At 35.2% G+C, this 23,347-nt stretch overlaps 1 protein-coding gene across 1 annotated transcript in view; it reads right to left on the reverse strand.

Moving 5' to 3' along the window:
• The window catches only part of PTPRR (protein tyrosine phosphatase receptor type R), a 357,511-nt gene that overhangs the window by 321,861 nt on the left and 12,303 nt on the right, over positions 1-23,347 (reverse strand). Inside the window, exon 2 of the mRNA XM_049782793.1 lies at positions 4,809-5,107. Coding sequence (XP_049638750.1) covers positions 4,809-5,107 — 299 coding nt within the window. The remainder of the gene's footprint in view (positions 1-4,808; positions 5,108-23,347) is intronic.

Here is a 23,347-nt window from a genome sequence, read left to right on the forward strand (position 1 = left end):
TGATTCTAATAATTTTCTGCAATCTAGATAAAATCATACCATAATATGGTACAGGAGTTTTGTCCCTGACATTTTTCTCACCCATGTAGTTTGGATAGATTCTTGTCACTTTAATAAAATATTACTAATATTCCTTGACATGGCAAAGTTCCAGAAGTGTGTGGATTAAATGCGTACATTGAAATATACAATATATAAATATGAGATTATGATTAAGCCAATCATACTTTGAAAAAGTGTTTGACTGGAGAAATAGCACAGCGGCGTTTGCCTTGCAAGCAGCCAATCCAGGACCTAAGGTGGTTGGTTCAAATCCCAGTGTCCCATATGGTCCCCCGTGCCTGCCAGGAGCTATCTCTGAGCAGACAGCCAGGAGTAACCCCTGAACACCGCCAGGTGGGGTCTAACCCCCCCCCAAAAAAAGTGTTTGACAATTATTTGGTCAAATCACAGAATATACTTAATACTAAAAATAATCATTGGTGTATCACAGAAATAAAAGACGATATTCAAAGCTCTGCAATTTATGCTTAGGAATTATCTCTTTACTTATCAAACAAAATATAAAAGAACAGGTCAATGAAACAACTAAGTTCGGGAAAGCATAAACCAGAATGAAGGATCTAACTAGTCTGATACCCAGTGCAATTCAAAATGCTGGACTTCAATTGTATTATGTTTGTTTATTATTATTATACTTTTATTTTTTGGGCAGCCATACCCTGCAATGCTTAAGGATTACTCTGTGTTCAGAAATTACTCCTCACAGGGTCGGGAAACCATGTGGGAAGCTGAGGATCAAACTCAGTTGGCTGCATGCAAGGCAAATTCCTGCTGTGTTGTCACTCAAGCCCCCCTTTAGTTGTATTTTATTCTATTTAGTTTAATTTCTTTTATTTACTGTAATTAACTAATAAAAACCTGGTGGTGCTAACAGGTTTCCTGGCTCTACTTTCAGAAATTACTCTTGACATAGGGCTGGAGCAGTAGTGCAAGCAGTAGGGCATTTCCTTGCATGTGCTAACCTAGTAAGAACCATGGTTCAATCCTCCTGCATCCCAGATGGTCTCCAAGCTGGGAGCAATTTTTGAGCACATAGGCAGGAGTAACTCCTGAGCTGAGCATCACTGGGTGTGGCCCAAAAATGCCCCCCAAAAAATTACTCTTGGCAGTCTTGGGGGACCATATGGAATGCGGGGTATCAAACCCGGGTTGGTGAAATGCAAAGCAAACATCCTACCCACTGTGCTATCGCTCTGGCCCCTTTAGTTGGTTTTTAAATTAACTATTTGATAAAAAACATTTTGCAAAGAAAGTATCAAAGAACAAAATATTTATGTGTGCTTATCTAGGTTAGAGGCCAACTTAACTGTTAGTTTTAGGATTCTAGATGTTTTGCAGAACATCTCAGCCTCCTAGAAATTTCATAGTCGTCATATGTTGTTCAGAGAAGTATTTCCATGAATTCTTCTCCATTCTAATTCCTTCCAGTTATTCTTCCTTCTTTCCTTTCTCTGTCTCTTCTTCACTTTCATTCCATTTTTATTCTCTCCCTCTCTCCTTCCTTTTCTGTCTGCTTCCTTTTTGGAGAAGGAGGGAGCACACCAGATGCTGCTCAAAGGCTACTCAGGCTCTGAGTTCTGGAATTACTCCTGGTGTTACCTGGGGGACCATATGGGGTGCTGAGGATTGAACCAGGCAAGCTGCATTCAAAGTAAACACCACACCCAATGTACTTTTGCTCTAGTCCCTGTCCATGTGTCCTTTTGTTCCCATCCTATTTTTTCTTACCTCTCTCATTTTCTCCTTTTTTTGTGGATTATATAAATCCCATTATCTCTCCATTTACATTTCCAAACATACTAAACTTCCTCAGCCAGACTGGAAAATTCTTAACCTAACAATGCATGCTGAAATCACAGAACTGAAAAGGCCTGTAGTTGCTTTTACAGTGCATTCATGACCCTGGTTCCTTTTTTCTTGATCTTATAAACTTTTGTTTTAGTGAATGTCCTGGAACACCGTTGGTTAAAGATATTTGGTTTTTGATATGCTTTTTGTCTTCTGCAAGAGGACTGATCTTTAGGATATTAATATTTTCCTACATTACATTTGTACATAATATTTTTCATAAAATCTATAAATGAATTTCTGGGACATATTAGCTTTCTTTGTGCTAAGTGTTCTAATTGTTTTACAATTTCCTTGGAATAAACAAACCACAGATTCTTCTGAATATGAAAGAAGAAAAATTAAAAAATCCTTGTGGGCTAATATTCTTGTCAACTGCTTAGTGGCAGCAATTAGAAATTAGGAAAGCAAGAAGGACAAAACATCTTTTCTGTTTTATGAAATTCCTCTTTCTAAAGGTCAAAGTCTTGACATAATCAGAAATAAAAAAGGAAGAAAATAGAAAACAAAATAATTTTTACCTCTGAGCTACTCACTAAGTCTTTGAAATTAGATAGTAAAGATCACTTTTTTCAACATATATATGTATGTATATATACACTCATACATACTAAAGTTTGGGTGTGTTTTTTTCCTATGGCTGGAATAAAAATCCCAATAACTTCCCTAATTATGAAACTAATACTCATTAATATTTCTCATTTGATATAAATTTAACCACAAGACAATTATTTGATATAACTAAAATATTTCCCAAGCAAATAGCATCTATAAACACAATTCAAATGTGTAGATATAAATTATATTTGGTACATAAAGTTATTTGTAGATATCATCAGACTATATATACACATATGCATATTGCATATAATTTCACTACTTATATATAATGTGTATATGTCTTATTGTAAGTGAATACCTAGTATACAAGTATCTCAGTTACTAGACGCCCTACAATATCTCTCTTTTTATCACCTCCATTCTATTCCTAAATATCTCCTTTTCCTTATAAAGGCCACCCCTTTGTGTGTGTCTGGAGGTGATCAGAATCATTCTCCATCATGACTGACTAGATGGTGTAAATCTGGTTTGTGCTTAGAGTTTGCTAAAAAGGGCAGTGCTTGGGCCCATGGGTCCAGCAGGGATATATATTTAGAGGTTCTCAGGGGGTCATGAGGTGCTGGGAATAAAATTCAGGCTAGACAAATGCTTACTACATGAACTATCCTCTGAATATCCTGATATAATAAACTTATAACTTCATTGATACTTAACTCATTGTTGATTTTCTACTTGATTTTGGCATGATGGCTATCACTGATTTCTTCATCAGAACTTCCTGCCTCTTTGCACACCAAATCACAATGTGCATAAATAATGTTTTTATGCATAGTTAACGTTTGAGAACACTAACATGATCAATTGTTGTTTCATACTTCCTAAGCACCAAGACTTGATTCAGAGCAATAAAGCAAGGCTAAAAGAAAATTGCCTGTTACCTTCATGTAGTTATCACTCAAAAGATAAAACATAGCTTCTTCATAAAGCTCTGAATTATGAATAAAGTAAAATAACCTGAATAAAATGTATTATCCATACTTTTGTTCTTTATAGAATTAATTTTAAAAGTACATGACATGACAGAAAGAACCAATCTTTTGAACTGCAATTTACAATGTCTATAAGCGTTGATGACTATAGGAAAAAATGAATACTAAAGGGAATGTTTCCCATAAGCTCTGCCATTAATATGAGCAGATTCAGATGTAGGAATGTCACCACCATCATTAATTTCATTGAATAAGTGGAGTACATATGCTTACTCTTCACATTTTGAATATCTATTATTCATGAAAATGAAGAAAATCTGTTCAAATATTTCAGAAGGCCAATAGAATAGACCCCAGTCTGACTATTCTAGATATCCCATATGGTGAGTACGTGATAAATATTTAATGTATGCTAGCTGAAAACACAAATGAATGGGGTTCTAATTCTCTATAATAAGCATTGTGTCCAATGTACCAGAAAAACATTAAAAAAAAAGCTAAAAAACGGTGCTTTTATAAGGTGAAGTGAGAGAATGCCAAATGGTTTCATTGAACTATATTGGTCTTAAAGGTCAAGACATGACTAAATTTGGGATAGTTATAAAATGACAACCATTTAGGTACTCATTTGAATTTTAATGTGACTTCTACTTTATTTCAAACTTGAAAGGCAATGTCTGAGTTACCAACGCACCATGTATTTAAATAATAATACTTCCACAAAGTAAGTTATGATCTAAGTTATATAACTTATATGTTTTATGTATATCTATACATGTCAAGAAATAAACAATGGAATCACGGCATTATTTTGATGAATATAAGGTAATGATTTTTATTGTATTAGAAACGTTATCCATCAATTATCTTGTAAATGACTTCTCACAGCTATACCCCGTCCTTTCAGTGATTTCTTTATATTTCACAATATGAGTCAAATGACTAGAAGACATCCAGTAAATACGATTTAAATATAGAAGCAGAAGCTAAGACCTACCTAAGTAGAAAAGATTATTAATGGAGCTAGGAAATGTTTCCAATAATATATATTAGAATATAATTTGATATAATTTTAAAGTTTTCCTAATGCTAATTTTTATTCAAATATTTATCAAATATTTACTCTGATCATGCACTATTCTTTGCACAGAGGATTCAGGTAAGGTTTCTTATTTCACTGGCTTCCATTATGAGGAATCAATCAGATAATACAAAATAAAAAGTATACTGATAAGTTCTGTGTCAATGATTATTGAGATCTAATGATTACATTCACCACAAGTTTTTGTCAAGGCATCAACCACAGAGGAAACACTAGCATCAGTATCAATTAATTGCAGTACTTACCACCACAATCGCATTAGCTGCGGGGATAGGCAGCTTTTCCACTTCAAGATCTTGACCAGCCTCAGCCAAAAGATTAAGAGATGGATCATATCCAGGTCTAGGAAATGCTGAATTAACGATTTGGTGATGCTTGCTCAATTGAGCTTGAGAAGAGGAATGGTAGCTCTGTTTATATATCTTTTGTGGTGCTATATCCAGACTCTTCTCAATGTCTTGTGTATGGTGATAAATGAATGCTGGCTTCCCATGCTTCTTTTGGTGAATTGCCAACAAATGGTCATTATGTATAGAAAAGCAACCTGAAAGGGGGTGACAAAAAGAAAAACTTTATTTACTTTATTATTTTATTATTATATATTATATATTACTTTATTTATTAAGCCATATCTGATAAAGAGATTTATTTTTATAAGGTGTTAAGGTATACCAAGTATTTAGACAAGCTAATTCTCATTATTTTTCCTGCTTGGCCATCCTCAGCAAAGAAAACAGGCAAAGGTTTGAGGAGATGGTTCAAAGAGTAGAAGCTCTGGCTTTGCATATGGGAGTCATGGTTCCAATCCCTGACACTACGTGATTTCCAGAGTATCACCAAGGATCAGCCCATGAACATCAATTTGGGAGTAATCCTTCCTCAATACAATTGAATGTTGCCTAAAATCCAAAAATTATTTAATTAAAAAGACAAACAAAACAAAACACACATAACTTCTAAGACTTTGATGGACAGAGTAAAGATTGAAAGGTTCTCACCTCATGAAGCTCACCACAAAGAGTGATGAGTTTAGTTAGGGAAAAAACTACATTGAGAACTATCCTAACAATGAGAATGTATGAGGGAAATAGAAAGCCTGTCTTGAGTACAGGCGGGGGTGGAGTGGGGTGGGGAGGAGGGAGATTTGGGACATTGTGATGGGAATGTTGTAGTGGTGATGGTGGGGGGGGTGATCTTTACATGACAGAAACCCAACCACAATCATGTCTGTAATCAAGGTGTTTGAATAAAATATTATTTAAAAAAGAGAAAGATGAACTTTTGAGATATTGTCTTTTCTAATATCTTTTAGTCAAGAATTTCTTCCTGGGGCCAGAGAGATCGCATGGAGGTAGGGCATTTGCCTTGCATCCAGAAAGACAGTGGTTCAAATTCTGGCATCCCCTATGGTCTTCCGAGACTGCCAGGAGCAAGTTCTGAGCAGAGAGCCAGGAGGAACCCCTGAGCTCTGCAGGGTGTGACCCAAAAACCAAAAAAAAAAAAAGAATTTCTTCCTTTTGGGCTGGAGTATTAGTATAGCAGCATGTAGGTCACTTTTTATACATGTGTCCAACCAGGGTTTGATTCCTAGTGTTCCATGTGGGCCACTAAGCACTATCAGGAGTAATTTCTGAATGCAGAGGCAGGAGAAACCTCTGAGCACAGGCAGGTGTGGTCCAAAACCAAAAAACAAGAATCTCTTTCTTTGTCTAAATTTACTGTTTTAACATGATTGTGTTTTTTTCCTGGTTGTCTTATCTAGTCTTTATCACCTATTCAAACATTACTGCTTTATTTGCTAGTAATTCCTATCTCATGCTTATTTTATCATGTTTTTATAATAATTAGCTTTATATATTAATGCTTATAAAATATTTAAGCCGAATGAGGGCACAAACATGAGTATATTCATTATGCATGAAACTTGTACTTATGCAAAAATATACATTCTCTCTTCCCACTTAGCAATATGGATTACAAGACCACCTTTCCAAGCTTTCCCTGCAATTATATGTTGTTATTTGAGCATGATATAGCCGTTAAGCCATGAACTAAACATCATATGAAAAGAGATGTGATCTAACCTTTATTTCTACAATTATGATGACTGAAGTGTAGATAGTCTTGTAGGAACATATTGGTAGAAAGCATTTCTTAAGGATGGTGAAGTAATATAAGAGGGAAAAAGCCTGATCAGGAGATCTCTGATGAAAGTGAATGCACAACAATTCCACATTATCCCTTAGATCATGTGAATGAAAGAATTTATATTTTTTACATCTTTATATCAAACATACCAGTTAAAGTAATTGAGCCTATATATAAACAATATTCATTTTTTATAATTCAGTGAGAAAAGTCACCCCTGAAATAAATAGCCCTTCTATTAGTCTTTAGACATAGGAGGGCATACATAATACATCCATATAAGTCACTATATCAAACATCAAAGAAAAAGTTAAGATCTTCTGCTCAGACTTAAACAGAGTAAGCATGTTTTGCAATAACATTATGATCCTATATGTCTAGCAATCCCAGGGCCCCATATTTCCCTTTGCTATACATATATAACAACAATTTTTACAAGAACTATTCACAATGCCTCTTTTTACAATAATTCTCTTCATTCCTCAATATTTTGTGATTTACTTTACAAATCTGTCAATTATCTAAAAATCATTACTGGAGGTTAATCTTTATCAACATGACCGTCTCAACAGTTTATGTCAGATAGAGTCCTGTAGCCACTGAGCATTTTACATTTCCTTTCTTAGGTAGGAGGACCAATGATTCAGTTGAAAAAACTCAAATGCATTCGAGCATACAAAAATGTCTTTTGTAAATGGGAAATGAGGAGTTTTTAAAAAGTCTACTAGTTTAAAAATTAATATGTTCGGGGCAGGAGAGATAGCACAGCGGCGTTTGCCTCGCAAGCAGCCAATCTCGGTGTCCCATATGGTCCCCCTTGCCTGCCAGGAGCTATTTCTGAGCAGATAACCAGGAGTAATTCCTGAGTCACGCCGGGTGTGGCCCAAAATTAAAAAAAAAAAAAGCATGTTGATTTTATACCTTGGCTCCCAAGAGCCATTCATTTTGCTTTTAACAATGTCTCACAATTCTCTCAGAGAAGTAGTCACCTTTCTGAAGTATATAAACCCTTTTGGGGACCTTCAATTTGGTAAATTACTTTTAGCAAAATATTCAATTAATACATGATGATTAGATTGCTAATATACATTTAAAACATTTGAGAACTATTCACCATTAAAAAAACAGCTTCTGGAATAACAACATTGAAAGATCCTGTTCTAAATTTCATATTATATATGCTTTTTTTGTTTTATTTTGTTTTGTTTTGGAACCACACCCGGCAGTGCTCAGGGGTCCTCCTAGCTCTAAACTCAGAAATGGCTCCTGGCAGGCTCAGGGAACCATATGGGATGCCGGGATTTGAACCACTACCGTCTTCTCATTCAAGGCAGATACCCTACCTCCATGCTATCTCTCCAGCCCCTACCTATGCTTTTTAATGGTAGTTTTTTCTAAGTCTGAGGAACTAATTTTATTAAGAACAATACAATAGAATTTATAGTTATTGTAAAGTCATCAACATCCAATCATCACCTTTGGCAAGTTACTTAGTAGTCCAGTGACTTTTAAAATGCCTAATTTGATGCTATGAATATTTGTTCCTATTATTACTTTAGAATCCACATGAAATGAAATTGTGATTTGAATTATCTAAAAGTCTAAAACAACTGCTATTCAAAGATTATTCCATATTTCTGTTACAAGAAGGAAAGTACTTGAGCTGACTATGAAAATAATGTCTTTTTATGCCAAAGTGAAAGTTGAAAGCATAACAGCAAAATAAATTGACGTAGTAGTTAGAAATATATGCTAGTCACACAAAGTTTTATGAAGGGCAAAAGTTGTAAAAAGCTAGCACTTCTATTCTCTGGATTCACTATAAATATTAAATAATAAAGAAAAGGCACAGAGAGTTCAGGTTTATGAGAAGAGAAAGAGGAAGAACAAACAAAATTTCCCCAGAACTTTTTATCTTTCTTTTGATAAAGTGTCACGTATAGCAAACCTTTTAGAGACATTTTATTTAAACAGAGTTGAGTTAACAAATGTCACCTGTGTTAAAATTAATCTACTTAGAGGTTACTTCTGGCTATGCTCAGAAATCGCTCCTGGCTTAGGGAACCATCTGGGACACTGGGGATCGAACCCACGTCCATCAACCTTCCTGGATCAGCCACGTGCAAGGCAAATGCCCTACCACTGTGCTACAGTGCCGGCACCGGTATTCATATTTTTATGCAATATAATCATTTACTTTTGTCAGTTTGTTTTTGTTTTGGGATATGCCTATCATTCATTGCTTAGGGGTTACTTCTGGCTATACACTTGGTAATTACTTATGACAGTGCTCAGGGGACCATATGAGATGCTAAAGATCAAACAGGTCAAACCTATCATTCCCTACTGTAGAATACATCCCATACTGTACAATCACTCCAGCCCCCTAATCATTTACTTCTAATCAACAGATATGCAAAGATTATGAAGTGATCAATGGTTATTAGAGTTTAAAGGTTGTGAGGTATAGGAAAGCAGGAAAGAAGCTGTGGAAAAATGGAATTTTGAATGTAGTGTGGTGGCAGGTAAATAAATCTATATATGTGTCAGATTCATATACGTATATACCAAAAAACTAGTAGATTATACATTATTTTTAAAGCTTAAAACATAAAATATTTTCTTATAAATAATTGTAAACCTATATTAAAATCATTAATAGAACTTGGCTTATGTGCATTTAAAGGGATGACATCTAGATTTAATTGAACTGAGAAGTATGAAAGATAAGATATAAATAATGCTGGTGTGGATATGGAGAAAATAAATTTTAATCCATTGTTCAGGAGAGTGCTGACTGATTCAGCTTCATCGAAAAAACTATGAACACTTCTCAGAAAGTTAAGTTTTGAGCTCCCATATAAACTAGTAATTCCAATTTCACTTTTGACATCTATTCTAAAGGATCCCAAGCTCTGGAAAGGATTTTTGTGTTCTGATGGTTTGCTGTAAATTGCAGTACAATTTACAACAGCCAAAACCGGAAAGCAACCTGAACTCAATAACAGATAACTGGATAATGGAATTGTGGTATATACTCAACACAATGCAATAACTATGGTAGAAGTATAACTGTAAGAAAAGATCAAACCATGCAATTTATCACTATGTGGATGTAATTTATAAGCTGAGTGAAATTATCCAGAAGGAGAGATCATATATATCTCTTTCTTATGTAAGATACTAAAGAAATAGGAGAGAAGAACAAATGGACAAAAGCGACAAAACTGGAGAGTCAGTCTACAGAAATGAACTTACTTGGAAAGACAGACAGAACTGGGTAGCTGGGAAATTCCTGGATTCCTGTAAGCCCAAGTTAATCATACTTTCATCAAGAAGCTAATAGCTATATGAAATTAACCAGTTTTTAGAGCCATAAAATATCCACAATTGAAATTTTATTCTGTACAGATGTTAATCTCTGAAGAGGTAATTAATGAGCAAAGGAAAATACTTGACATTATAATATTAATTTATAACCATTGTGATTATTTTAAATTCAATATTGACAATTCCCAAATGCACTTGGTAGAGTGACCTTGAACATACCCTCTCAAATAATTACTTGTAAGTAGCCAAATTGCTGTTGTTAATTTGGGACAGGAATAGGAAGATAAAGCAGAGGTCTCTAAAGACACTTGAAAAGCAAATAATAATAAAAAAAAAGATAAACTTTTCTCTTGATAAATTTGTGAAAATGCAATTACTGCTTTTTAAGAATTCCCAACATTTTCTTTTATGGTAAAAAGATATAAATGAATAGTATAATGAATGTCCCTTAGGAATTTCTACATGAGAAATAGTGAAAGCTTTAGTTTGATTTGCAAATTAAATGACAGATCCCTGGGAATGAAAAAGCAGGACTTAGTTCCCAACTTTAACTTTCTCAAAGTTTTCAGCAGGAACTAAAAATTCTTTCCCAAGTTTTTTTCCCCAGAGTTTGTGTACTAACAAACTGGGGAACTCTGGACACTAAGAACTACCAGGTATCTCGAAACTCAATTTACCTGGGGGCCGCAGGAGGCAAAGTCGGGATGATCCTTGAGTGCAAGTCAGTAGTAAGCCTTAAACATTGGGGAGTGTGACCCAAACAACTAAAACAAAACAAAACAAAACAACAAAAGATTCCTTTGGGGCAGGGCCACAAAATGTTGTATGGAGGGCTGCAAACAGCAGTAAGCAGTGGAATTAAGAATAGGGAAGGGGCTAGAGAAATAGTACAATGGTAGGGCGTTTGCCTTGCATGCAGAAGGATGGTGGTTCGAATTGTGGCATCCCATATGGTCCCCCAAGCCTACGGGGGCGATTCTTGGGCATAGAGCCAGGAGTAGCCCCTGAGCGCTGTTGGGTGTGACCCCAAAACAAAGAAACAAAAAGAATAGGGCAGCTTCCCTTGGTACAGTGAGTAGAGAGTGCAGTTAGTGGAGAAAGCTCTGCTATGAAAAGGGCATCCACATCACCCCTTAATTAACATAGTGCAAACCACGGTGTCAAAAAAGAGAGAGACAGAAGTAAAATGCCTGCCTCAGAAGCAGATGGGGAGGGTGGATGGGAGGAAAGCAGGCTTGAAGGAGGGTGAGAGGAAAACTGTTGACATTGTTGACAGAAAATGCTCTCTGGTTAAGGTTGTTGTGCATTGAGTGACTGTAATTCAATCATGAACAATTTTATCTGTTAAAAAAAGACAACCTGTAGTATGAGTAACCTTGTAACCAAGGTGTTTAAAAAATTTAAAAAAGTAAAACAGAGAGACTAATCAAAAAAAAAAATAATGCAGCTTAAGTGATCCACAATTGAATGTGACTGGTTCCCTGAATTGTTGCAGCCCAGATCCTAACACAGCCAGAAGCATCTGACTTTGAGAGACACCTTCTATTTTCTCCTAGCCTTTAACCCTTTTAGAAATCTGCAACCCCCAAATCAGAGAGGCAAGACTGAACTTGGTATCCTGCCTTCTTGCAATAAAGCCCATTATTTTCTCAAAATCTGGTGCCATTGTGATTGACTGTATCTTAGCAGCAAGGAATTGCTCAGTAATAGAAATGTCTTCCAGAAAAAAAAAATAAACGTGAGGAAAGCAGTGAATATTTTTGCAGAAAACTATTATTAACAACACTTTAAGACGAAAGAAATGACTTCTCAAGAAGTGATGAATTAAGTGTTTAAGGACCAGAATCTAGTTCTAATATCACTATCCCTCTTCTCTTATTTATGTCAACCTAGGCAAACCATATTACACTCAGTTTCAGTTTTCTCCTCAGAAAATAAAGATAGTTTTGTGCCTATAGTAGACTAGAAATGCATATGTATAGAAGAGTAAATTAAATTCAGATTTCAAATAAAGTTGATATTTTTCTGAAGATAGGTTTTCCATAAGTTTTATTAAAGTGTCTTTGGAAACTTAAGGGCACAGATATTCGAAAAGTACTATGCTTAAATGTAAGGCATCTTATAGTAAAAATATTTTTCAAGTTCCATAATTGAATTTTTAATGGTAACCCAAGATACCACAAGCTTACCCACCTCCAGTCCCCAGAATAATAATAATGGCTGTCTGATAAACACTGTGGATCTTTCATGATGTGACAACTGAAGTTTGTTATGATAACCTCCAACTATAACATATTCTCAGTGTAACTAATCTTTTTTTTTTTTTTTTTTTTTGTCTTTGGGCCACATCCAGCCATGCTCAATATTACTCTTATCTCTGCACTCAAAAATCACTCCTGGCTGGCTCAGGGGACTATATATGATATCAAGGATCGAACTCTGGTTGACTGACAATATGCAAGGCATTTGCCTTACCCACTGTGCTACTGCTCCGTCCCCAGTGTTACTAATTTTTTAAACATAATTTTTATTTTAATTGTAGTGGCTTACATATCGTTCACAGTAATATTCCAGGTACATATTTACATTGAATCAGGGGAATTCCCACCACCAAATTGTCCTCCCACAACTGCTCCCATCCTGCCTCCCATATCCTCTACTCTTCCCCCCAGGGGCTGCTAGAATGCGTGGTCCCCTCTGTGTCTAGTTAATTACTTAGTGGGCTTATAACTGTTTGGTCTTAGTGCCTCCATTATTGCCCTCTCTAATTGGGAGGTGGGACTAGAAAGATCAAGTTATGTGGATTTATTTGAGGAAGAGAAAGGTAATATAATGGGGTAAAAATTGACTACGCCGACTATGAGCGGAGTCATTCTAGAGACTCTCATTCTTGGTTTGAGGGACGATGGGGAAAAGAAGAAGGTGAAACATCACAGCAGTGTTACTAATTTTAATTAAAAAAAAAAAAACTACTGGAGGGCCCTGAGAGATAGCACAGCGGCGTTTGCCTTGCCAGCAGCCGATCCAGGACCAAAGGTGGTTGGTTCGAATCTCGGTGTCCCATATGGTCCCCCGTGCCTGCCAGGAGCTATTTCTGAGCAGACAGCCAGGAGTAACCCCTGAGCACCGCCGGGTGTGGCCCAAAAACCAAACCAAACCAAACAAAAAACTATTGGAGTTTTAAAAGAGTTCATTATGTTCGATGTATATATTAAACCAGTTTTTTATAAAATATAGTTTTTATCTTGTTAATCTTAATGTAAGTACTTAAGTGTGCATGTACTTAATGCACATATTTGTTTTATTTTGTAATCTGACACCAAAAATATAACATAAAAGCTTGCTCCTTCAGTAGTTTTGTTATAAAATATAAAAATACATGAGATGTGGTTTCCTACAAGAAAACAATGACTGAATTTACAAAAAAAAAAGTCATTATACTCTTCCCAAAATTATTTGAATAAGCTTTAGCAGACAAGACAAAAATCTGGTTTATAAACTGATTAGTGAAACGTGAAACTATAATTCATGGGTAATTCTATGTCATTCTTTCATATCATTGAAGCATTTTACATAGCTGGTCAGTGATATGTCTTTATAATTTAAAAAAAAATCCCAACATAGTATATAGCTCTAGAACTGGCTCTATTCTCTCCAATTGGGCTGAGCTTCCCCTGAAATCCAGCCCACCATCAGAAAACCCAGCAGTTTCCACAAACACCTGCCATCTTTCCAGCACAAAAATGGCCCAGCTCCTCTACCATGGTCTAAAAGTACATAATGACCACTTATACTTCTTAGTCCTGTCCTAGCTGATACTTCCATGGTATTCTCAGAATGGGTGCAGGCAAACTCCCTTTTCTGCACAAACAACATCCCAGTCTTACACTCTACAGTCTCTAAAAGAAATGCCCCAAACCTTAAGCATAATCTTATTAACTTGACAAGTCACCAAATTTGTTTTAGATCTATAAAACCTAAATCATGCGGCCATTTGCAGTCCATGACACCTCAAAATTTTATATTAATGTCATCCCAGGACTGGACAGGCCATCTGATGGGAAAGTTATATAGTAATCTATTAAAAGATGTGAGTCTGAACAGTAGCACAGAGGTTCAAATATTACCCAGTATAGACCAGTGAATCCTTATATACCAACCCCACTGTAACAGTCTGACTGTAATAGTCTATCCCTTATTTTCTTCTATTTCTCTCATTGACTGAAAGTTAAACTTGACCATGGGAATCACAAAATTAAAAGCCATTTAGGTAAATATTACTATGTGCTATGTGTTGGTAGCAAAATTATAGTAAAATGGTTTACAGTTTCCAAATATTTTAGCTTTAATGTCATTTTATTAGATATGTTATAATTATAGAGTATATTACATAATTATGAAAATATTGAGACAATGTGATTAGACATTACTCTTGAGGAAGGAATTGGGTTTTGATCACTGGCTTCATAGTCTAATTGGATAAATAAAATTCATAATTGATCAGAAAGAATCTGCCAGATTTCCTCAGTTCTGATGAACTAAATTAAAAATGCTTGCAGAAAAAATTTATAGGAGTCAATGAGATCTTTTAAATTTCACACAGCACTTAAGAGAAGATAATTATCTATTTGTAACTACAAAATAGCAAAATACTACTTTAAATAAAAAGCATAAATAAAAATATAACATTTCCTGATCTCAACCTATACATCAAATCAACAGTAGTTAAAGCAACATGGCATTAAATTAAAAGAAATCAATAAAAAGTAACTGAAATTCCAGAAATAAAAATCACATATATATGGACAACTAACTAATACAAAAGAGCCAACTGCTTACAGTAATATGTAAAAGCATACTTCAATAAATGGTGTTGAGAAAAATGAAGAAGCACATGCAACAAATGAAACTGGATCCCTAACACTGAACATAATATTTAATTTAAGATAGATAAAAAGACTTATGTAAGATCTGGAAACATGAAGTACATAGAATAAAACAGGAAATACACTAAACTTAAAAAATTGGTGAAATTTATAAAAACAATATTTTTGTTTTACTAAGGAGACACAAGCATAAATACTCAGCAGTTACTCCTGGCTCTGCACTCGGAATCACTCCTACCATCAGGCTTGGGGTATCATAGAGGATATCAGGGATCCTACTTAGGTAAGCTGCGTACAAATCAAGCAATTTACCTGCTATACTTTCTCTCTGGCCCCAGAATATACACTTGTTGACATCAGTTTTAGAGATATGTTTGGGAATTTGATCCATTAACAAGAGAAACAAAAGCAAAAATAAACAAATAGAACTATATCAAATTACAGATTCAATAGAAGAAACTTGGTTCCATATGGAAAGGTGTGCCATTTAATGGGAGAACATATTTTATTTTATATGTATAACAATAGATTAATAACCCAGATATACAAAGATAGAGATAATATATGTTTGCCTTCTTTTATAAAATGTTTTATTTAAGCACCATGATTACAAGCATGATTGTAGTTGGGTTTTAGTCATAAACAGAACACTCCCCCTTCACCAGTGAATTTAAAAATGGTCAGAGGAACCATAGAGAGCTAAGTGGACTGTGCTTTGAATGCAGGGAATCAGGGTATAATCTTCAGCACCATGTGGTTCCTGAGCACCATCAGGAGCATCATCAACTATAGATTTGGGGTATTCCATGAGCTACTTTGGGTGTGGTCCAATAAATAAATACATATGTACCTGCATACAAAAATACATACTAGGTAGAGAATCTTTATAGATATTTTATGAAAGAAGACATTAAAATCTGCAATAAACACATGAAGAAATGTTCATTGCATTTAATTAGGGAAATATAGCATAAAACAAGAAATCAATTTGTATAAAAGAATAGGTTTTTATCCAAAATTTAGGAAGCAAAAAATGTTGGAGAAGATGTGGAGAGAAGAAAATCCATATCTGTTGGTGGGGATATAAACTGATGCAACTATTATGGAAAGCAGTACTGTGCTTTTTTAAAACATGAAGAATAGAAGTATCTTATTTTAACCAGTTCTTTAAAAAATGAAGAAAGAGAAATTTCTATTTTTTAATTCATGATTTACTTATTTTACATCTGGGCATTAGACCTCCAAAATAATTTAAAAACATTAATTTATTATTTATTTGGTTTTTGGGCCACACCGGCAGTGCTCAAGAGTTAATCCTGGCTCTGCATTGAGATATTGCCCCTGGCAGGCTCAGAGGACCATATGGGCTGGCAGGATCAAACCTGGGTCAACCAGGTTTTCTGAAAGTTTACATTTTAGCACGGTAATTGCATAAAAGATGTATTATTAGTAGTACCTGATTTTTGACCATTGAAAAAATCTGAAAAGGACTTCTATTTATTATTATTTATTATTTTTTACTTTTAAGAAAAGTCAAAATGTGATAGTGTCTTCAAATTGGGTTTGCATAACCAGTTAGAGGCAGCTGTCATGCAGAGCAAAAAATTGGCATCACCTGGGGCTGGAGAGGTGGCGCTAGAGGTAAGGTGTCTGCCTTGCAAGCGCTAGTCAAGGAAAGGACCGCGGTTCGATCCCCCGGCGTCCCATATGGTCCCCCCAAGCCAGGGGCAATTTCTGAGCGTGTAGCCAGGAGTAACCCCTGAGCATCTAACGGGTATGGCCCGAAAAACCAAAAAAAAAAAAATTGGCATCACCAAACTACTCCCAAGGAATTCCTTTGTACAGGCTGTCTTATCATCCTGATTTTACTAAATGTTAATGTTAGTTTAGGTGTTTTGTGCTACTTTTATGATTTGTTAGATTATTTTGCTGGCTAGAAGTATACAAATAATTTCTCTGTATATTGATAAAAATTATTCTTTTCTCTATTCTACTTCAACTTACAAAAGACACACTCTACCTTAAGATATAAGGAAAAACTACTACAGATATGTATGTTTCATACTGGGAAAAAGAGGGTGAGGACAGTGTCCACTAGAAAAGATTCCAGACCCCTTGAGCCAGAAAGACAATGCAGTAGGTAGGATGTTGGATGTTTGCCTTACATGTGACCAACCTAATTTTAATCCTCGCACTCCATCTGGTTCCCTGAAGCCCACTAGGAATGATCCCCGAGCTCAGAGCCAGAAATAAGCCCTTAGCACCACTGAGTGTAGCCCAAAGAGGGGATGGAAGATAAAGATAGATAATGAAACAGAAACACATAAAAGATACACACACAAAGACATGCACTGGGGGGGGGAGAGAAAGGGAGAGAGAGAGAGGGAGAAAGAGAGAGAGACAGAGAGACAGAGAGAGAGAAGAGAGAGAGGAGAGAAGAAAGAGAGAAGAAAGAGAAGAAAGAGAGAGAGAAGAAAGAGAGAGAAGAGAGAATGGAGAACTGAGAAGTTTTAATGTACATTTCAGGTCAACACTTCTACTCCATTTTGCCTAAGACTTTTCATTCATCAGTTGAAAGCAAAGTCAAAGGGCTAAAGTACTGCTCTCTTGTATCTGAGTAATGACTATTTACAGAGAAAGATCAGAGACTAAACAGCTATTCTTACCTGGGGCAGATCACTGCATCACATATTTCCTAAAATATATATGGTTTAGAAGAGAGCCTCCTGGGATGAAAGCTGCCAGCAAGAACTACTCACTTTAATTGAGAGGAAGAGGAAAGACAAAATTGAAAAACTGAAGTTTAACTTGAGTCCATAGTGGAAGAGGTTGAGCTCAAGACATTAGCTCTGAGGCAAGGGTGGAGGCCAGGTTAAAAGTGAGGGCAGATGCTGCAGGGCACAGTAAGATGGGGAGAGTGAGGAAGGTCAAAGAAGAGACACTATTCCCTTTAGATAAAGGATAACACTAGACTGACATATATGGATCCTGTACACATTAAAAAAGTACAGCTAGTACTGCACAAATAGAGACAATTGGTGCATACGTTAAAGAACAAATTCTTGAAAACTGATTTCCTGAAGTATCCTCTTCTCTGCTACACAAACATATTTCAAGAAATTTGGATAAGATCTTTAAACTGCAGTATGCAGATCAGGCATAATACAGAGTTTTAATGCATAATTGGTGGGAGGGGAATGTTTTGGTCACTCTGATGTTGTGAACTCAGATATCTGTAGGCAGAATGGGGTAGAGGGAATGATATTACTAGAAATCTGACAAGATACCTAAAGTCTGAGACTAAGAAATGCTTAATCAGAATTGTCCATAAATATAATGCTTCTTCTAAATTATATATATATATATATATATACATATACTTATATATAGTGCTTCTAACCATCAGTGGCTTTTTCTCCTCTATATAATATTCTGAAGTTCGGAAAAACAGTAATTAGGGACTGTTTTGGTAATTATATACACATATGGTAATTAAGTAAATCTTTATTTGAAACATATACCAAAACTTTAACGACTTTTTAAAAAATATATGGGGCATTCCAATTGTATTTCTTTGGGTAGGACACACTTCACAAGAAAAGACTGTAGGGGGCAGAGAGATAGTACAGTGGTAGGGTGTTTGCCTTGCCTGCATTCAGCCCAAATTTGATTCCAAGCATCCCTTATTGTTCCTTAAAACTACCAGGTGTTATTCCTAAGTGTAGAGTCAAGAGTAACTCCTGTGCATCACCAGGCGTGACACACACACCAAAAACAAAACAAAACAAAAAAAAAAAACCAAAATTGAAATGACTAAATCAAATTTTCTTCAAGTATGGGAACTAAAATATAAGGCCAATGAAAGTGTTCACTCGATAATATAACTATTGTAGCTTCTACTTATTAATGTATCATCAATGTTATGGCACCTATACTATACTATCTTCTACATTAACTTTAAAATTCTTAAACCATTCTATGAAGAAAAACTATATTAGCCTGATAATACCATACTATGGTATTTTCCTGATGAGAAAAATGAGACATGGAAAGCTTAAACTGTGAATTGCAAAGCTGAATACAATCTCAAGTAATCAGATTTTAGAGCTGTTTTGCTTTCCTTATACTGTCTGAATCATAAAGTATTTTTACTGTTTTAGTGTTTCTGAAGTATAAGCATGTTATTTTGAAACATACTTCCCTATTCTAAAGCATGAGATGATTATCTTATAAAATTACCTGGAATAGAGATTAGCATATCTTAAGGATTTTGGAAATATTGCTTTTGTATTTTATATAATAAAATCTATTTGCTTTTTCCCTATCCATCCATAGTTTATCATGAAAGAAAACTCTTTTGTATATTTAAATAGTTTTAATTAATGCTCAGGTCCAGAAATTACAAGCAGCATGACAAAATTTTTTAAGTCAAGCATTTCAAATAATAAGACATTACTAGTTTAAGGAAACTGGGAATATAAAGTAGACATTTGAAGTAGACGCCTGTCATTAAATTCTGTTGTTCTCTAGAGGACAGAGATCCCTAAAAACATCAGATGCGATGCAAAAATAGATTGATGAACATTAGTGGAAATACCCCGAGGAAGTTTCTTCGCTATTATGGAATATTTGCAGGTATTGAAAAAGTTTCCCTATTGTAAATTCAGATTTGCATGGAGGAGAATAGCACCATGTAACAGCCAGTTTCCACAATAGAATTCTGATGAATTGCAGTTTTCAAAAGATCCTGTTGAAGCTAGACTTAATTGAACACCTGGGGGGGGGGTGAATTTCAGCATATCAGATATGGCTTGCTAGTAGCATCAGGTAATGAAAAGGTCCAGATTGAGATTGTGTTTGAACATCAAAAATAAAGGATATTTTAAATTCCATGCCCTGCTGCTCTTTTCCTTTCCTATCCTTTCCTATTGTGCTGTCTGTCTACACAGAAGTTCAGGCAGCCTTCCATGTGGGCCTGGAACCTGCCTAATGATCTTCAAGTTCTATGCACTACAAATGGAAATCTAGAGAGTGTTCACTGGTAAGCAGAAGAGTTTAAAAGAACAATAATTCTGTGGGAGGCCTAAAGTGCCATAAACTGCAGCTATTCTTGGTTCTGCAATTTTTCATAGGTTCCAAGAGAAATTAACTTCAGAGCAGTTCCCAAGACACATTTGAACTACCTGTTAAGCTTGGCAGTGCAATAAAAGCCAGGTTTATCTTAATAATGGACATTTGGATCACCATCAAAAACAGAAAAATATTTGTATTTCAGGTTTATTTAAATAGGCATTTGTTGATGACATGATGTTAGACACTGTATTTAAATGAAGCTTTCAGGTAAGGGACTGAGACAATTTAAAGGATAGGTAGGCTTTTGGTAGAGGGTTTAAACAATTTAACTGTGTTACATGATTGGATACAGATTAAAAAAAATAAAAGAACTGAATAGATGGCCACAGGCACATGAAAAAAATGCTCCACATCACTAATCATCAGGGAGATGCAAATCAAGAAATTGAGATATCGTCTCACACCACAAAGACTGGCAGACATCACAAAGAACAAGAACAACCAGTGGTGGCATGGATACAGGAAGAAAGGAACTCTTAGTGCTGGTGGAAATGCCATCTAGTCTAGCATTTTTGAGAAATAATATGAATATTTCTCAAAAGACTAGAAATTGAGCTTCTATATGATCCAGCAATATCACTAGTAGGGATATAATCTAGGAACCCCAAAGCACCATGTAGAGAAGCCTTCTGAAGTCTTATGTTCACTGTAGAGCTATTTATAGTACCCAGAATCTAGAAACAACCCAAGTGCTTGAGAACTGAAAAATGGTTAAAGAAACTGTGGTGCTTCTACACAATGGAATACTACGCAGCTGTTAGGAAAATGAAGTCATGTAATTTGCTTATACATGAATGGACATGGAGATTATTATGCTGAGTGAAATGAGTCAGAGGGAGAGAAGAATCTCAGAGTCAGAGTGAGAATAATCTCACTCATTTGTGAAGAACAAAAAAATAATAAATAGTGTGTTAATAATACTCAGAAATGATAGAGATGAGGATCAAGAAGATCAGTCCATGGTAGGAAGCTTGTAACAAAGAGTAATAAATTCAGTTATGGTGCACAGTGACAGTGGTGGTCAGATGATCACTTTGGACAAGAACTGGGTGCTAAAAGGGATAAAGTGATATGCATGGTAGCCCTTCATTAGCAATAGTGCAAACCACAGTGTCAAATGGAAGAGAGAGAGAGGTAAAATGCCTGTCCCAGAGATAGTGATGGAGGATGCCGGGAGGAAAATTGGGAACTTGGTGGCAGGAAATGTACACTATACTGAAAATCCAAGTGTTTTAAAGGGGAAAAGGAAGAGAGAGAAAGAGAGTTGGGAAGAGAAAAAAAGGATGCCCCTGAAACAGAAAGGGTAGAGGTCATTGAAAAGGGTAAGAAAAATATGGGACAATGGTGGTGCACTGGTGAAGGTTGTTGTACATTTCATGACTGTAACTCAATCATGAACAATTTTATCTGTGGAAAAAGAAAACAAAACTGTATTATGAGCAATCTTGTACAAGAATGTTTAAATAAACATTTTAAAAAGAATTGAAAAAGTGAGATTTGACATCACCTCCCTAGCCCTACTGTTGGCTAAAAGTCTAGATTTTTGTTAGATTCAGCTAGATTCAGGGTAATAGAAGAAGAAAACTATTACATAAGTCTCAATTAAAGAGTTGCAATTCAGAATCTCTCTTGAGTGTGTGTGTGTGTATGTACATATATTTGTACACAAATATACCTAGCATTGATTTAAACATAAATCTATTCCAAGATAATTACAATTTTTATAGTATGTAATATTTATTTAACCATTATTTTAGTTTTGAAAGTTACAAAAATATTAAAGCATATGATTTTAATTTGTAAAATAAATTTACCCCACCACTGTCAAAGTATCCCCAATCCTTCACACTGACCCTCCTTCTTTTTTAAATTAGTCTTGCCTTCAACACCTCACCATCACCCAACTGCTTGGCAATTGTTTCTCAATTTCAATGTCATGGGGTGGTCAGCATTTAGTGCTATTTCTTTCTTTTTTGGTTTTTGGGTCACACCTGGCAGCGCTCAGAGGTTACTCCTGGCTCTAAGCTCAGAAATTGCCCCTGGTAGGCACAGGGGACCATATGGGATGTCAGGATTCAAACCATCGTCTTTCTGTATGAAAGGCAAATGCCTTTACCTCCATGCTATCTATCTGGCCCCCATTCAGTGCTATCTCTCTGGCCCCCATTCAGTGCTATTATCTTCTTTTGAATCTCTATATTTTATAAATGAATGAGATAATTGTATGTTTTTTCTTATTCTTTTTATTTAAGGATGGCAAAGGCTGTAAGATAATTTGGGAGCACAAGGCTCTGGTTTAGTCTTTTGCTTAACATCGCCCCTTGGCCCCACCAAGTATGGCCCTTATATGTAAGAAAAAGAAAATGAAGAATACAAATATTAAGTTACTTGTCCCAAGTAAAAGAATTATCATTCATTCCTGGGTTTGAGCCTGATCATAAAGTTTATGCTCAAAATGACTTTTCAAAGTATTCTTCCCATTAGTCAATTTTATCTTTACCTCTTTGTTTAAGCCTCTTGATTTTCTTCCAGAAAACTTTTAACTACTTTGAATCAAAATGCCAAATAAAGTAAGTTGAGATAACTTAAAATTGTACTTTTGAACTGATGAATCCATTTTAATCTATTCACCTGATATTGTATTTGACATACGTTATACTGAGCATCTTTTCTACATTTAAGAAAAAAGTAAATTTGTAGAGGAAACTAAATCAGTGATGTTAGATCTATTGCAGCATTTTTCTTTTAATCTCTACCAGAAGCTGAATTATTACTGCTTATAGTAGCAATCGAATTTTGCCCCCCCCTACATATTACTGCATAACACTCTTTTTCAGAGCTTTTTTTAGCTTGCTTTCCATGATAAATAGTAGTTTGTGATTGTCTTAAACCATCCCCTACACTTAAAGTCAGAAAATGAATATTGCTTTAGGTCTATTCTAAAGGGAGAAAAAAAAAATCACATCAGCATTGAACTTGCATTTTTCTATATAATTGGACATATTGATTGAGACTACAGCATGTAAACAGTAGATTTTGTTTTGTTGTTTGTCCATCTGGCTGAATTTTCTTGAACATCAGTATCCAAATAAATGGAAAACAAAGACATTTTATAATGATAAAAGTCTAGTACCCATTACATGCAAACTATTATTTAAATAAATAGTGATCTTGTTTACAACATAGATTTATTCATTGCTTTTCTATTGCAAATATCAATATAAATTTTTGTAGTTCACATTATTTGGTTAATAGTCATCAGGAAATTTGATGTTAAATATTTTGCC

This window comes from Suncus etruscus, chromosome 11, assembly GCF_024139225.1.
Source record: "Suncus etruscus isolate mSunEtr1 chromosome 11, mSunEtr1.pri.cur, whole genome shotgun sequence".
Lineage (NCBI taxonomy): Eukaryota > Metazoa > Chordata > Mammalia > Eulipotyphla > Soricidae > Suncus > Suncus etruscus.